The following is a 16,758-nucleotide window of genomic DNA, read 5'->3' on the forward strand; positions in this document are numbered from 1 at the left end:
GTCCCTCAGCCTGGGGCTGGTGGCTCTTTGCCATCCCCCCTGTGCAGAGCTCATCCCTCACGGATAAAAAGCCAGGACAGGGACACAGAGGACACACACAGGGACACAGGGACATGCTGAGGCACGGGCAGAGCAGGGGACAGGCACACCTGGACACTCACCTGGGCTCCGAGGGGAAATCCAGCGCCTCGGGACTCGGATGGGAGAAAAGGGGAGCGAGCCATAAGCGAGGGGCAGCGAGGAGACCCTTCCTGCCTTCCTTTCCTTTTTCCCTTTCCATTTTCCCTCTCCTCTCCTCTCCTCTCCTCTCCTCTCCTCTCCTCTCCTCTCCTCTCCTCTCCTCTCCTCTCCTCTCCTCTCCTCTCCTCTCCTCTCCTCTCCTCTCCTCTCCTCTCCTCTCCTCTCCTCTCCTCTCCTCTCCTCTTTCCTCTTTCCTCTTTCCTCTTTCCTCTTTCCTCTTTCCTCTTTCCTCTTTCCTCTTTCCTCTTTCCTCTTTCCTCTTTCCTCTTTCCTCTTTCCTCTTTCCTCTCCTCACCCTGGAGATTCCCTGGAGGAGGAAAAATCCACTTTTATGGGCAGCCAAACCCAGCAGGGGTTTGGGAGAAGCACAGCCCCAACTGGCTGGGAAAAGCCTGGGAAAAGGCTGGGAATGGTGACATTCCCTCTGCAGGGACACAGGGCAGCAGGGATGTGGCTCAGGGAGGGGACACAGGGACAGCTGTGAGCTCACACTGCTGGAGGGCACTGCCCAGCTTAGGAGGACGCTCAGGATAATCCTGAAATTCCTAAAAATCCCTTTGCAGCCCCTCCCAATGGTGTGGACATGCAGGTGGTGGCTCTGCAGCCCCCCATGCACAGGCACAGCTCAGCCCCCCAGCCCTGAGGGCACACAATGAGTGGGATGGGATGGGATGGCACAGGCAGGGATCCCCCCAAATCCCCCCCTTCCCACAGCAGGGAACGCTCTGCACAGAGCAGGGAATTTTTGGATCCCTTTTAGGGCTTCCCTTCCATGCAGGACAGACACACAGCAAATCTCAGCTCTGCAGGGATTGGGATTTGTCCCCATCCTCCTGCCCTGACCCTTTTTCTGACTCCTCATCCACACTTGAGATGTTCTGAGGGGTTCCCAGTGCCACATCCACACTGGAAAAATCAAGGATCAGCCCCCCCAGTTTCCATCTCCAACACCTCAGGCTGCTGCTGGAGCAGGAAACCACAGGATTTTTCCTTCTCTGTGCTCATCCTTATTAAAGTCATGCTTAAAAATTCCCTTGAGGCATGCTGGGGGGACAGCAGCTGGCTGTGGCAGGGTGGGGACAACACCTGGATGTGACACAGGTGAAGCAGCTCCTGCTCGGCCCCACAAGCTGCTGGCAGCACCTGGGCCCTCCTCCCCCTGGAATGGGAAGAGTTTTCCACCAAAAACCCTGGGAGAGGCCCCAGATTCCTCCCCCAGCCCTGCCCTGAGCTGCCCCGGGGTTTGGGGTGACAATGGGGACGTGGTGAGGGTGGCAGGGCCGTACTTACGCTGGGATCTCATTGCTCAGGTGGCTTGGAAACAGAGAAACAGTGACATTGAGAAGGGACAGACACCCAGAGAGGGACAGACAGAGACAGACACCCAGAGAGGGGCAGACAGACACCCAGAGAGGGACAGACAGCAGCTCCACATGGACACCCCCCCAGCAGGGCTGGGACACCAGGAATGGGACAGGCATAAGGACACGGGAGTCTCCTGAAGGAGGAATTTCCAGCCTGGAGGAGCTCAGGGGGAGCTCTGCTCATTCCCAGAGGGAATTCCAGAATTCCAGAGGGAGTTCCCAAGGACCAGGAGGAATTTCCAGCTCAGGGGGAGCTCTGCTCATTCCCAGAGGAATTCCCAAGGAGCAGCACATCCATGGCCACCCCAGCACGGGGTTGGGACAGTCCCATCCCTGATGGACACTCGGGATCCACCTCCACCCCATTCCCAGCACCACAGCCAGGCCTGGAGCTGGGAATTTGGGGGAAACCAAGAGGGGGGAATGAGGAACATCCAGCCCCATGTGGATCCCAGCTTTTCCTCCCCAGGCAGGTCCTGGTTGGGGCAGGTACCTCTTGGTGACGCCGTTGTGGTACTCCAGGTACGTGCGGCCATCGAAGGCCACGGCCTCGGTGTCCCCTGCTGCCTTCTCGATGATCACTGAGGGGAGACAGGGAGATGGGAAAGGAACGGCCAGGAAACCCAGGGAGTTCCTGGGAGATGGGAAAGGAACAGCCAGGAAACCCAGGGGGTTCCTGGGAGATGGGAAAGGAATGGCCAGGGAGCTCCTGGGAGATGGGAAAGGAACCATTCCGTGGTTCCCCAGCCCAGCTCTCCAAGGGTTCTCCTCTCCCAGAACTTCCTGACTGTGCTCATTTTCATCACAACCCCTGCTGGATGTGCTGAACTTCAGCTGGAGATTTTCCAGGTTTTCCATCCAGCCTCCCATGGCCACCTCCAACCCCCTGGGCCACCGCCAGCCCCCTGAGCCACCTCTGCCTTCCCTGTGCCATCTCTGGCTCCCCATGGCCATCTCCAGCCCTCTGGGCCACCTCCACCTTCCCTGTGCCACCTCCAGCTTCCCAGGGCCACCTCCAGCTCCGTGGGCCACCCCAGGTCCCCATGGCCACCTCCAACTTCTCAAGACCACTTCCAACCCCCTGGGCCACCTCTACCTTTCCTGTGGCACCTCCAGGTCCCCATGGCCACCTCCAACCCCCTGTGTCACCCCCAGCCCCCCATGGCCACCTCTACCTTCCCTGTGGCACCTTCCTATCCTCATGGCCACTTCCAACCTCGAGGGCCACTCCCAGCCCCCTGTGCGACCTCCAGGTCCCCATGGCCACCTCCAACCTTGAGAGCCACCACCAGCTCCCCATGGCCACCCCCTGTGGCCCCCCATGGCCCCCCTGTGCCACCCCCAGCCCCCCTGTGCCACCCCCAGCCCCCTGGCACTCACCCTTCTCGCAGTGTGCCCCCGAGAAGCCCCTGTGGCAGGAGCACTGGAAGCTGCCCAGGCTGGGGCTGCAGGTGCCACCGTGCTGGCAGGGGTTGGGTTTCTGGGTGCAGGGGTGCCCCCGGAACGGGGACACCTCCCTGGCACTGCGGATGTTCTGCTCCTTCAGCACGGGCACGCCGCCCAGGGAGATCTGCAGGAGCAGGAAGGGCTCAGCCGGGAGCTGCTCAGGGCCTGGCAGGGATTTCCCAGAAAAATGGGAATTCCCATCCCTGGCACATCCCAGGCCAGGCTGGATGGGGCTGGGATGGTGGAAGGTGTCCCTGCCCATGGCACAGGGGGAGCTTGAAGGTTCCTCCAACCCAAACCAGGCTGGGATCTTCTGATGGTCCTTCCCCATCCACCTCTGCTCATCTGGGGACACCAGGCAGTGTCCGTGGGGACGAGATGGGAACCCATCCCTAGGGTGGGGTGGGAAACCATCCCAAAGGTGGGAACCCATCCCTGAGTTGGGAACCCATCCCTGAGGTGGGAACCCATCCCAAAGGTGGGAACCCATCCCTGAGGTGGGAACCCATCCCTGAGGTGGGAACCCATCCCTGAGGTGGGAACCCATCCCTAAAATGGGAATCCATCCCTGAGATGATGGGAAGCCATCCCTAAAATGGGAATCCATCCCGAGATGATGGGAACCCACCCCTGAGACGAGGTGGTGGCAATCCATTCCAAGTGTCCCCAAACTCCCCTTCTGTCCCCCACTGGCGCCACTTTTCCACCACCAGGACAGCTCCTGGGCCCATCCCAGGACAGGTGGGACACCAGAGTGACCAGGAGGACACTGGGCTGGACAACAGGACCTCAACATCTCACAGCTCCCAGGGGACACTGGGCCGTCCCAGCTGGACACTGGGGTGACCAGTTGGACACTGGGCTGTCCCAGCAGGACACTGGGCTGTCCCAGCAGGACACTGGGCTGACCCAGCAGGACACTGGGCTGTCCCAGCAGGACCTCACCCTCTGCACAGCTCCCTCGAAGCCACTGGAGATGGCAGCTGCTCGAGCCAGCTTGGAGAAATCGGGGGCTCCCCCCACGTAGAAGGGCTCCTTCAGGTTCAGCACCATGTGAGGCACCTGGGGGAACAGGGACATCAAGGACAAGGTGTCAGCTCGTCCCTGGCTGTCCCAGGAGCTGGCCTGGATCATCCTCGTGCCTCTCTCCATCTGGGAGACTGGATGATAATTTATTTTATGGTAATTTATTTGATGAAATTTTATTTATGATTCCATGGATGGAGCCTCCAGGAAACTTCCTCATGCCAAGGACTGCCAGGTCCCACCCCCAGCAGGGAAAGGTTTCCCCTGGATTGATTTTGGGGAGAGGCTCTTCCCACACCCTCAGGCCTGGAGGGGGGCTCTGCTTTTGTGTGCCCCCCAAAATTGGGGTACCCAGACGCTGCTGAGAGCCCCTGCAGGGCTGCTGCTCAATCCCAGCCCCTTCCAGAGGGATCCAGCCTGGCTGCCCCAAGGTTTGAGGAGCAGGTTCAGGTTTTCTCCTGCACCCCATGGCATGAGGAGGTTCTCCTGCACCCCACGTGGTGGTCTTTGAGGAGAAAATTCCCTCCTTGCTGTCACCAGCCCCAGGATTCCTGGAAATTCTCTGGGATGGAGGCAGAGCCACAGCAAGGACGGGGTGACATGGAGCACTAACTAATGCTTTGTGGGATTAACACAAAATAAATGACCAGATTAATTGAAATGGTCCCAAAACAAAAAGTGAAAACTGGCTGGGAATGAAGGACAGGAGAGGGAATGAGGGGCTCTAAGCTACAGGGATCCTAAACCAGATGGGGAAGATGAAAAACATAAAAATAGGAAGGAAGGAAGGAGGTGCCAATGGCAGATGAGATGGAGGCGTGGGGGGGGTCATACTTATCTGTACCTTACGGGATTTCTGGGATCCAGACAGCAGGGGAGGGGAAAATACAAAGGAAAATCAAAGGGAGAGAGAAAAAAAAAAAAAAGAGAGAAAAGGGACATCAGTGGGGTGCCATTGCAACAGGCAGGGCTGCCACAGCCCCGCTGCCACCAGGGCTGGGTGGCTCTGGGGGTGGCAGGAGGGTCACTGCCACCCAGGGACCTGCTTTGCTCAGAGAGGAGCTTGGAAAGAGCAGAGTGAGGGGAGGAAAATGCCTGGGTTGCTTCTGTGGGTTTGGGGATGAGCTCAGCAGGCAGCAGGGCTGTTCCTGCCTTCACCTGGAGAGGGAGGGAGGGAAGGGACCCCCGGGAATGCAGGGACAGGGAGAGGCTGGAACTGCACAGTTCCCAGTGGGAAGGAGAGCAGAGCAAGCACCAGGGGATGCAGCAGCAGCAGCAGGGCCTGGGGCTTTCCTGCTCCCTGAGCTCCTCTCACTGCTGGGGGGCTCTTAATTAACCATTAATTACTGACCCAGGGGTGCCTGACAGAGCTGTCCCAACACAGGAACGGGTGAGGACCTGGAATGAGGGATGGGGGGTCCAGGAGAGGGTGGGGGGCTCATCCAAGGCATCCCTGAAACCTGGCTGAGATCCTGGCCAGGGACAGGGGCTGTAAGGGATGCAGGGATCCTTCCCTGCCTGCTTCTCCACCCTCAAATCCACAATTTGAACACCAGGAACCTGAGAAATTCCACTCAAATCCACGATTTAAAGCCCAGGAATCTGACAAATTCCACTTTTCCACCTTCATTCCACTTTTCCACCTTCATTCCACTTTTCCACCTTCAAATCCATGGTTTAAAGCCTAGGGGCCTGAGAATTCTACTCTTCCACCCTCAAATCCAGAATTTAAAGCCCAAGAACCTGAGAAATTCCATTTCTACACCCTCAAAGTCACATTTTAAAGCCCAGGAGCCTGAGAATTCCACTCTTCCACCTTCAAATTCACGATTTAAAGCCCAGGAACCTGAGAAACTCCACTCAAATCCACAATTTAAAGCCCAGGAGCCTGAGAAATTCCACTTAAATCCACGATCTAAAGCCCAGGAGCCTGAGAAATTCCACTCAAATCCAGAATTTAAAGCCCAGGAACCCAAGAAACTCCACTCAAACCCACGATTTAAAGCCCAGGAGCCTGAGAAATCCCCCCAGGGCAGGGCAGGGCAGGGCAGGGCTGGGGTCCCTCCCCACTCACCGGGGACTCCCCTGTCACCCTCTGGCCGTTGTTGACCCTCAGGACGCCCTTGCGGCCGCTCCTCTCCAGCAGGACGCTGACCCACGTGTTCAGGGGCACTGGCTCCTTGCTCCTGAGGGCAAAAGGGAAAAGAAAAAAAGCTTTAAAAACCTTCTAAAATCAGGCTTTGTTCAGCTGAATGAGCATGTGAAGATCCCACGAGAAAGAATCACAAGAATGAAAATCAGTTTGCAGAACAATCTGTTCTGGTAAGAAAAACAGGCTTGCAACTGTGGACAGTAAAAAGTCTGTGAGAATCTGTGAAGAAAATATTAAAAACCTATAAAAATATTATAAAATTATTTTTAAAAAATCAAAAATATAGTATCTCTCTGTGTAAAAAGAATCTCAGCATGTACAGACACAAGTACCTCCCAAGCAATAAATTGAGCAGCAAGCAAATTGAAATTAGAAAAAACACAATAGCTGAAATTAGAAATTAAACACAACAACTTGGAAAACTGGATAAAAACAGGCTGTAACATCAAAGTGAGGCTTTTGCTGCTGAAACTTTGAATAATGTCATTATTTGCTGCCAATGTTATAAACTCTGCCCTCAGAACTGACAAAACCAGCCTGGAAAGGTGCCCTGAGCAGGTGATGCCTTAAGTTTTGGCTCTTCTATTTTTAAGATTCTATGCTGATGCCTCAGGTTTTGGATTTTCTGTTTTTCACATTCTGAGCTGCTTTAGTGTGTGGGGCTGGGCTCACATCATGGGATGGGGAGCTCTGTGCACAGAGCAGGGAGACAAAACAATTCCTGCTCCAGCTGGGCACCGAGGACAAATGAGCCAAATCTCAGCCCAGGAGCACAAACCCCGTGGGCTGGAGAGAGAAAAACAAGGGTGGGACTGCAGGGGCTGAAGCTGGAACGGGACAATTCACTCCAAGATGCAAATGGAGCAGAACTGACAATTTTGTGACCGATCATCCATTTTTTGGGACCATTTTGGTTCATCCTGGGTTCAGTTTGGGACCATTTTGGTTCATCCTGGCTTCATTTTGGGTTCATCTTGGGACCATTTTGGTTCATTTTAGGACCATCTGGGTTCATCTTGGGACCATTTTGGTTCATCCTGGGTTCATTTTGGGGCCATTTTGGTTCATCTTGGGTTCATTTTGGGACCATTTTGGTTCATCCTGGGTTCATTTTGGGACCATTTTGGTTCACCTTGGGTGCAGCCCTGGCTGGGCTCTTGTGCTGCCCAAGGTGGATCCATGGAGGAGAAACTTTTCATAAATCCCTGATTTATTCTTTAGCTCTGTTCTAGGGCAGACTCTCAAGGCATCAGCCGGGGCTCACCTGAGCAGTGCCCCAGTGCCCCCAGTGCCCTCACCTGAGCAGTGCCCCAGTGCCCCCAGTGCTCTCACCTGAGCAGGGCTGGCCCTTTGCCCAGGTCGTATCTGTACTCCAGGTGGCCCTCGTGCAGTGCCAGGGACACAAAGTCCCCTTTGCCATCGGTCTTCTGGCCGTTGTAGAAGATCATCCCGCTGGGCTTCTTGGCCAGGAACACCACCTCCATGGACATCTTGTCCCTGGGGACAGCAGGGCTGGGGTTATTGATTAGGGGTTATTGATTGTGGGTTAGGGGTTATTGATTAGGGGTTATGGGTTATTGATTGTGGGTTATGGACTGTGGGTTATGGATTTTCATTGTGGGTTATGGATTATGGATTGTGGGTTATTGATTATGGATTATGGGTTGTGGGTTATGGGTTATTGATTATGGTTTATGGATAATTGATTATGGATTTTGAATTGTGGGTTATGGATTATGGATTGTGGACTGTGGGTTATAGATTGAGAGTTGTGGGTTATGGATTATTGATTATGGAATGTGAACTGTGGGTTATGGATTATGGATTGTGGGTTATGAATTATGGATTGTGGACTGTGGGTTATGGATTGAGAGTTGTGGGTTATGGATTGATGATGGATTGTGAACTGTGGGTTATGGATTAGGGACATGGGTTATGGGTTATTGATTGTGGGTTATGGATTATGGATAATGTGTTATGGGTTATTGATTGTGGGTTATGTATTACTGATTATGGATCATGGGTTATGGGTTATTGATTGTGGGTTATGGATTATGGATTGTGGGTTATGAATTATGGATTATGGGTTGTGGGTTATGGATTGAGAGTTGTGGGTTATGGATTACTGATGATGGATTGTGAACTGTGGGTTAAGGATTATGGATCATGGGTTATGGATTATGGATTGTGGATTATGGGTTGAGAGTTGTGGGTTATGGATTATGGATCATGGGTTATGGGTTATTGATTGTGGGCTATGTATTATGGGTTATGGATTATGGGTTATGGGTTATGGATTGTGGATTCCCTCCCACCCAGCCGCTCTCAGGATAACCCCGAGGCCGTGGGTGTGGCAGCAATGCCAGCCCTGCCAGCTGTGGGGCAGGGCCTGGTCCCTCCCTGTCCCTGCACTCACTGCAGGTCGGGCACGAAGCTCTGCAGCCCGTTGAGCTCCAGGTAGGAGAAGCCGTTGAACTCGGGCAGGAAGGGCACGGACTGGTCCTGCTCTGTCACTGGGCACAAAGCGGGCAGCGTGAGGGACGCCGGGCACGGCCCGCGTCCCGAGGGCCACGCGGGGCTGGGGACATCCCTGCCGTCCCACCTCGCTCGCAGAGGTCCCCCTCACGGCCCATGGGACAGGCACACAGGGCTCCCCCGGCGGGCAGCACCAGGCAGGTGGCAGAGGCGTGGCACGGAGAGGGCTCGCACGGGTTCCTCTCGAAGGCACACGTGGGGCCTGCAGGACAGGCTCAGTGTCACCAACCCACACACGTGTGTCCCCAATGTCCCCCCGGCCCCAGCGTCCCCCCTGTCCCACATATCCCCAGTGTCCAACGTCCCCAGGGTCTCCCATGGGCATGTAGGCATCAAGGCACTGACACAACGACCCCAAAAACTCCCTCAGAACCCCCCAGAGGGGTGACAACCCCACAATGCCCATCCCATACCCCAAAAACCCTCTCAGAAGCCTTTAGAGGGGTGAAAACCTCACAGTGCCCATCCCTGTACCCCAAAAATCCCCTCAGACCCCTCAGTGCCCACCCCAAACCCCCCTCAGACCCCTCGGTGCCCACCCCATACCCCAAAACCCCCTCAGACCCCTCGGTGCCCACCCCAAACCCCCCTCAGAGCCCAGCCCGTACCCGTGTAGGCCTCGGGGCACTGGCAGTGGAACATGTCGTCCTCCCTGGCGTGGCAGGTGCCGCCGTGGTGGCAGGGGCTGGGCTGGCAGGGGTCGGTGCCACACTCGCCCACGGCCGTGGCGTACAGGACGTCGCCGGCGCCCTGGTGCAGCTCGTGCCCGCGGTTGTTGATGCCCAGGGCCCGCACGCAGCCCCGCAGGCCGCCCGTGGCACCCGTGCGCTCGGCCACCCTGAGGGGACAGGGGCACAGAGTTTGTTCCAGGGGGGTGGCCACCCTGAGGGGACAGGGGCACAGTTTGTCCCCAAGGGGGTGGCGGTGATGGCCATGGAGTGCCAGGGTGGGCACGGTGGGAGGGAGGGCAGAGGTGAGGGTGAGATGGGAGATGGCTCTGCATTGGCACTGCCACAGGGGCAGTGGCATGCTGATGGGGGCAGTGCCATCTTCACAGTGGCAGTGCCACCCTCACATGGCCAGTGGCACCCTCCCAGGGGCAGTGGCATGCTTACAGGGCCAGTGCCACACTCGTGGGGCAGTGCCACCCTCCCAGACTCAGCACCACGCTCACGGGCCCAGCGCCATGCTTGCAGGCCCCATGCCACCGTCTAGGTGCCTGTGCCACACTCCCAGTGCCACCCTCACACTCACAGTGTCACACTCACAGTGTCACACTCACAGTGCCACCCTCACACTCACAGCGTCACCTTCCAGGCCTAGTGCCACACTCCCAGCAGCAGTGCCACCCTTGCAGGCCCAGTGCCACCTCCCTGTCCCCATGCCACACTCACAGTGCCACCCTTGCAGGCCTCGTGCCACCCACCAGGCCCAGTGCCACCTCCTGGTCCCCGTGCCACACTCAGAGTGCCACCTTTGCAGGCCCAGTGCCACCTCCTTGTCTCCATGCCACCCTCCAGGTCCCTGTGCCACACTCACAATGCCACCCTCACACTCAGTGCCACCCACCAGGCCCAGTGCCACCTCCCTGTCCCCATGCCACCCTCGCAGGCTCCGTGCCATCCCTGCAGGCCCAGTGCCACCTCCCAGTCCCCATGTCCCACTCACAGTGCCACCCTTGCAGGCCCAGGGCCACCTCCCAGTCCCCGTGCCACCCTTGCAGGCCCTATGCCATCTCTGCAGGCCCAGTGCCACCTCCCGGTCCCCGTGCCACCCTCCCTGTCCCCGTGCCACCCTCGCAGGCCCCGTGCCATCCCTGCAGGCCCGGTGCCACCTCCCGGTCCCTGTGCCACCGTCCCTGTCCCCGTGCCACCCTCGCAGGCCCCGTGCCCCCTCCAGGTGCCCGTGCCGCACTCACAGCGCCAGGTGCTCGTGGGGCACTCCCCCGATGAAGAGCTCGGTGTCCAGGTTGAGCCCGTCGGTGCCCGGGGGGCTGTGCCCGCTCACCGGGGGCTCCCCGTCCACGGCCAGCGTGCCCGTGCGCCGGTTCCGCGTCACCACCAGCCGGTGCCAGCGCCCCGGCTCCACCCGCACCCGGCTGGTGACCGTGCCCGTGCCCGAGCCCGTGTCAAACCTGCCAAAGCACGGCGTGGGTGCCCCGAGGTGCCAGCTGGGCTGTGCCAGGGCTGACTGCCACTGCGGGCACTTGGGGACCCTCTCCCTCTTTCCTTCCTTCCTTCCCTCCCTCCTTCTCTTCTTGTCTCCTTCCCCTCCTTCCCTCCCTCTCTCTCCTTCCCTTCCTCCTGTCCCACTTTCCCTCCCTCCCTCCCTCTTTCCATCCCTTCTTCTCTTCTTGTCTCCTTCCCCTCCCCTCCCTCCTTCTCTTCTTCCTTCTCTCCCTCCTTCTCTCTTTCTTCTCCTCCCTCCTCTCCCACTCTCCCTCTCTCTCCCCTCCCTTTATCTTTCCCTCCTTCCATCCCTCCTTCCTTCTTTCCCTCCCTCCCCTTCTCTCTCCCTCTTTCCATCCCTCTTTCTCTTCTTGTCTCCTTCACCTCCCTCCTTCTCTCCTTCTTCCCTTCCCTCTCTCTCTCTCCCTCCCTCCCTGCCCTGCCCTCCCCCTCCCTCACTCCAAACCCATCCCCCTTGGATTCTGGAATACAAAAAAAGCCGCTCTGGCTCGTTCCTCTCTTCTCTTTTTTTTTTTTCCCATCCCGGTTAAAAAAAGATCTCTCAAAAAAAACCTCAACCTGCCAAAAAAAACCCAAACCTGCCAAAAAACCAACCTGCCAAGAAAACCCAACCTCCCACACTTGGGAGCTTTTTGAACTCACTCAAAGTGAGTTCACTTCACTGGAAAGAGGGAATGAGCTCTTCAGCTTTCCAGCCACATCTCCCTCCCCCCCAAAAAAATCTGATTTTTGTCCACTCTGAGGCCTTTTAGGATGCCAATTCCCCGTGCTGGGGTACCAATCTCCCCTTTGAGGACACAACCCCATCCCAGCTGACCTGAGCTCCACGAAGCCCCCGAGCAGGGCCAGGGAGATGAAGTCCTTGCCGTGGCGCTGGGCGTTGTAGAGGAGGAGCCCGCGGGGCTCCAGCGCGCGGAACTCCATGGAGATCCTGACGGTGTGGTAGGCGCGCATCGTCCGGAACGCCAGCACCGAGCTGCCCCCGAAACGGGGGATGGACCCGCCGGGGGCTGGGGGAAACACGGGGGGAAACGGGGGGGAAACGGGGGAAAGGGAAGGGGAAACGGGGGGGAAATGGGGGGGGGAAATGGGGGGAAAGGGAAGGGGAAACAGGGGGGGAAATGGGGGGGAAGGGAAGGGGAAATGGGGGGGGAAATGGGGGGGAAAGGGAAGGGGAAACGGGGGGGGGAATGGGGGGGAAAGGGAAGGGGAAACGGGGAGAAATGGGGGAAGAAAATGGGAGAATGGGGAGAGAACAGGGGGAGAGAACGGGGGAAGAATGGGGGGAAGAACGGGGAGAAGAACGGGGAGAAGAACGGGGAGAAGAACGGGGAGAAGAACGGGGAGAAGAACGGGGAGAAGAACGGGGAGAAGAACGGGGAGAGAACGGGGAGAGAACGGGGAGAGAACGGGGAGAGAACGGGGGGGGAAATGGGAAAGGGGGGGGAAGGGGGGAAAAAGGGTGAAGGATGGATGAAGAATGGGAGAGAGAGGGGAAAAAGGGTGAAGAATGGGTGAAGAATGGGGGAGAACGGGGGGAAGAACAGGGGGAAGATCGGGGGGGAAAGGTGAGAGAACGGGAGGGGAAAACGGGAGGGGGAAATGGGAGGGGAAAACGGGAGGGGAAAAGGGGAGAGGAAAAGGGGAGAGGAAAAGGGGAGGAAGAAAGAAAGGGAGAAGAAAGAAAGGGAGAAGAAAGAAAGGGAGAAGAAAGGAAAAAGAAAGAAAGGGAGAAGAAAGAAAACAGGGGAAAAAGGCGGGGGGAAAGGCAACTTTCATTGAGCTTGGGTTCATGAAAAGGGCAACTTGTCTGTGCCTCCCTTGAGGTGATCTGGGATTCCAAATCCCATTAAACCAGCAGGGCTGGGCACCCGCTGTCGTTTTCCATGGGATTTGTGAGGTCAAATCCCATTAAACCAGCAGGGCTGGACACCCACAGCCAGGAGAGCTCCAGGTGAGTTGGTTTTTAGCGGTTTCCCATCTCTGGAAATGCCCAAACCCAGTTTGGCACAACCTAGCACGGCGGGGAGGTGGCATCCTACCCACGTCACGGGGTGGGAAGTGATTTTTAGGACCCCAAATGTGTGATTTCTCACAGCACCACCTACCTTTCTCACAGACAGCCCCTCCTGTGCCCGCGGGGCAGCTGCAGGTGAAGCGGTGCCCGTCGTCCTGGCAGGTGCCGCCGTGCAGGCAGGGCTGGGACTCGCAGGGCCCTGGGGGGCCGGGGGGCAGCTGGGTGGGCTTCCCCCTCCTGCTGCTGCTGCCAGGGCTGCGGGTGCTGCCCACGGGGCCGGCGCTGCCCCCGGGCTCGCCGTGCTGCCCCAGGGCCGCCGTGGCCGCGGGCACCCTGCGCGTGGGGCCGGGGGCCATGGTGGTGGCCGTGGTGGTGGTGACCGTGGTGGTGAAGAGCCGGGGGATCCAGTCTGGGACACAGCAGGGCTGGGGTCAGCTGGGCTGGGGGACAGGGCTGGGGGCAGCTGGGCTGGGGGCAGCTGGGCTGGGGGCAGCTGGGGAGGTTTGGGGGCAGCTGGGGGACAGGGCTGGGGTCAGCTCAGGGACAGGGCAGGGGAACGGGGCTGGGGTCAGCTGGGCTGGGGGACAGGGCTGGGGGCAGCTGGGGCTGGGGGACAGGGCTGGGGGCAGCTGGGGCTTGGTTTTAGGGTCAGATGTGTGTTTGGGTTGGGGTCAGGTGTGAGTTAAGGTCGACTGTGGGATAGGGTTAGGGTCAGATATGGGTTAGGGAAAAGTGTGGGTTGGGTTTAGGGTCAGGTGTGGGTTAGGTTTAGGGTCAGGTGTGGGTTAAGGTCAGGTATTGATTTGGGTTAAAGTTAGCATTAGGGTTAGTGTCAGGTATGGGTTAGTTTTAGGGTCACGTGTGGGTTAGGTTTAGAGTTAGGTTTAGGGTCAGGTATGGGTTAGGTTTAGGGTTAGTTTTAGGGTCAGGTATGGGTTAGGTTTAGGGTTGGTTTTAGGGTCAGGTATGAGTTAGTTTTAGGGTCAGGTGTGGGTTTGGAAATGTCCAAGCACCCTGTGAAAGATCCCTGCTCATATCCAGACCCCTCTAAAGTCCCTCCCAACCCCAAACATTCCGGGACCCACCCAGGGAAGGTTTTGAAGGGTTGGTAAGACCAGCAGAGCCCCCCGGGCATTTTGAAACCCCAAAGCAAGCGGGGGGGCTCACCAAAATCCATGAATTTGATGTGCTCCTGCTGGGGCTTCTTCACCAGGATGGTTTTTCTCCTGGCAGCTCGGAGCTGCTTCAGCAGGGCGCCCTGGACATCGGCGGCCGTGTAGGACGTGGCTGATCCCAGCCAGGAGGGCAAAGGAGGGAAGCAACAGTGAGCATTCCAACAGGAATTGCCTTCCCATGACCTCCCTAAATCCCTCCTTTCCCAAGGAAATAATCTTCCTTTTCCAAGGAAATAATCCTCCTTTCCCAATGAAACTAACCCTCCTTTACCAAGGAAAAGAATCCTCCTTCCCAAAGAAAACAAACCTCCATTCCCAAGGAAAATAAACCACCTTTCCCAAGAAAAATAACTCTTCCTTTCCCAAGGAAAATAATCTTCCTTTCCAAGGAAAATAATCCCTCTATTCCCAAGAAAATAACCCTTCTTTCCCAAGGAAAATAACTCCTTTCCCAAGGAAAATAAACCACTTTCCCAAGGAAAATAATCCTCCTTTCCAAGGAAAACAACCCTCCTTTCCCAAGGAAATAACCCTCCTTTCCCAAGGAAATAACCCTCCTTTCCCAAGGAAAACCCTTCCAGCTTCCTTAGCATGCAGCTCCTCCCATCTCCGCTCACATGGAAATTTTGCAGGATAAAAGACCCAACCCCACTGAATTTTAGGATGGTTCTTTCCTTCTCCTCCCCAGGCAGATTTCCCAGCCAGAATTCCCGCTGGGAGTGCCCAGGGAATGGCCCCACCTGGGTCAAAGTGGGCCTCCACGATGACCCTGACGGCGCTGCTCTGGCCCAGGTCCCGCACTCGGATGCTCCTGAAATCCTTCCTGACATCAGAACCCCGGAACAGCTCATCCAGCTGTGGAAGGAAAGGGTTAAGGGGGAGATCCTGGCACGGGGATCCTGCCAGGGAAAGGTCCAGGCTTGGATTTGCTCCCCAGCCTTTGCAAGGCAGCCTGGTGACGGGGAGGGGACAGGGGACAATTCAGGCTGCTCTTTAGGGCCAAGGGAAAAGTGGGATCCATAAATCAATTGGGACAGGGATGTTCTGTTACAATTCCAGCTGTTCTTTAGGGCCAAGGGAAAAGTGGGATCCATAAATGATTCCAGCTGCTCTTTAGGGCCAAGGGAAGAACAGGATCCATAGAGCAGGACAGGGATGGTCTGTTACAATTCCAGCTGCTCTTTAGGGCCAAGGGAAAACTGGGATCCATAAACAATTCCAGCTTTTCTTTAGGGCCAAGGGAAGAATAGGATCCATAAAGCAGGACAGGGATGGTCTGTTACAATTCCAGCTGCTCTTTAGGGCCAAGGCAAGAACGGGATCCATAAATCAATTGGGACAGGGAACCATCATCCATTTTGGGACCATTTTGGGTTCATCTCGGGTGTAGGCCCAAGGTGTATGCATCGAGGAGATGCTTTTGATAAATCCCTGCTTTCCTCTGTAGCTCTGCTCTGGGACAGCCTCTCGGGGCAGCAGCAGGGCTGCCCTCTGTGCCAGGTGCCAGCTGTGCCCCCCGAGGGGCGCGGAGCTCACCGCGCTCTCGATGCTCCGCGCCGTCTCCCCGAAGAGCTCGGATTTGGGGTCGGCCATCTCCGGGGTGTAGAAGAGCTCCTGGCCCTCCACCTCCTCCAGGATCAGCACTCCTTGGAACACTTTGGTGGCTGGGGGAGGAGGGAACACAAGACAAAGCCCTTGAGCTGGGCAGGGGTGGCGAGGGAGCGCCGCAGTCCCTGGCAGAGGGGGGATGGCAGTGTGGGGGTAGTGCCAGTGCCGGGTTAGTCGGGATGGGACGGGGACAGCCATGGAGGATTAGTGCTGGAGCAGATGGCAAGGACCAGGCTGGAGATGGCAGCTTTTACCAGACGGGTTCCTGCGAGCTCCGGCCCGGAGAGCAGCCCCCCTGCACCGCTGGGTGACAAGAGAGACACGTTAGAGGACACGCCACGGCCCGGGGGCACCACGGGGCACAGCGGGGCCACCCGGGGCTGGGGGCGAGGGGGACACCTGGCACAGGGCAACCACAGCCCTGCCAAACCAGCCTGGAACTGCAGCAGGAATGCCAGGGCTGGATCCTGCCCTGGGGATGCAGAGGATGGAGAGATCCTGCTGTGGGAACCACACAGGAGGTTCCTTTTCCCTTCCATGTTCCCTTTCTCTCTTCCTTTTTCCCCTTTTCCTTCCCCTCTCCCTTCCCCTTTTCCCTCTCCCTTTTCCCTTTCTTTCTCCTTTTCCCTCTCCCTTTCCCTTCACACAGGACTTTTAACCCTTTATGGGTTAAAAAGGAAAGTGCTGTTTTCCCAGAGGTAAAGGGGAGGTTCCACTGGAAACCCCAGGAACAAGGAAGGACTTGAGTGAGGAAAAATCTGGGACACGGCCCCTGAGGAACAATTTTCAGGATAATGAGGATATTCTGACAGAGCAGAGGTGAGGCTGTGCTTCCTCAGACTGTGGGAAGGAGGAGAGATCCCAGCTGGATCAGGGAGCAGAAAAGATCCCCAGGAAGATCCTAAACCTTCCTCCAGCCCCAAATCCACCTGGGCAGTTCTGTGTGCCACTCCCCTTGAGAGATCGCAATTCTTGACCCCAAAGGGATCCCAAACCAGCCCCAAAT

General features: G+C 57.2%; 1 protein-coding gene across 1 annotated transcript in view; it reads right to left on the reverse strand.

Annotated features, from left to right (window-relative positions):
* The window catches only part of AGRN (agrin), a 79,542-nt gene that overhangs the window by 3,382 nt on the left and 59,402 nt on the right, over positions 1-16,758 (reverse strand). Inside the window, exons 20-33 of the mRNA XM_084220044.1 lie at positions 15,681-15,808; positions 14,885-14,999; positions 14,137-14,256; positions 13,061-13,378; positions 11,770-11,962; positions 10,682-10,897; positions 9,372-9,601; positions 8,831-8,965; positions 8,645-8,741; positions 7,561-7,725; positions 6,151-6,262; positions 3,996-4,112; positions 2,985-3,174; positions 2,098-2,185 (exon numbers count right to left, since the gene is read on the reverse strand). Coding sequence (XP_084076170.1) covers positions 2,098-2,185; positions 2,985-3,174; positions 3,996-4,112; positions 6,151-6,262; positions 7,561-7,725; positions 8,645-8,741; positions 8,831-8,965; positions 9,372-9,601; positions 10,682-10,897; positions 11,770-11,962; positions 13,061-13,378; positions 14,137-14,256; positions 14,885-14,999; positions 15,681-15,808 — 2,224 coding nt within the window. The remainder of the gene's footprint in view (positions 1-2,097; positions 2,186-2,984; positions 3,175-3,995; positions 4,113-6,150; positions 6,263-7,560; positions 7,726-8,644; positions 8,742-8,830; positions 8,966-9,371; positions 9,602-10,681; positions 10,898-11,769; positions 11,963-13,060; positions 13,379-14,136; positions 14,257-14,884; positions 15,000-15,680; positions 15,809-16,758) is intronic.

The sequence above is a fragment of the Fringilla coelebs genome (genome assembly GCF_963513975.1).
Source record: "Fringilla coelebs genome assembly, chromosome: 22".
In the NCBI taxonomy this organism is placed as follows: domain Eukaryota; kingdom Metazoa; phylum Chordata; class Aves; order Passeriformes; family Fringillidae; genus Fringilla; species Fringilla coelebs.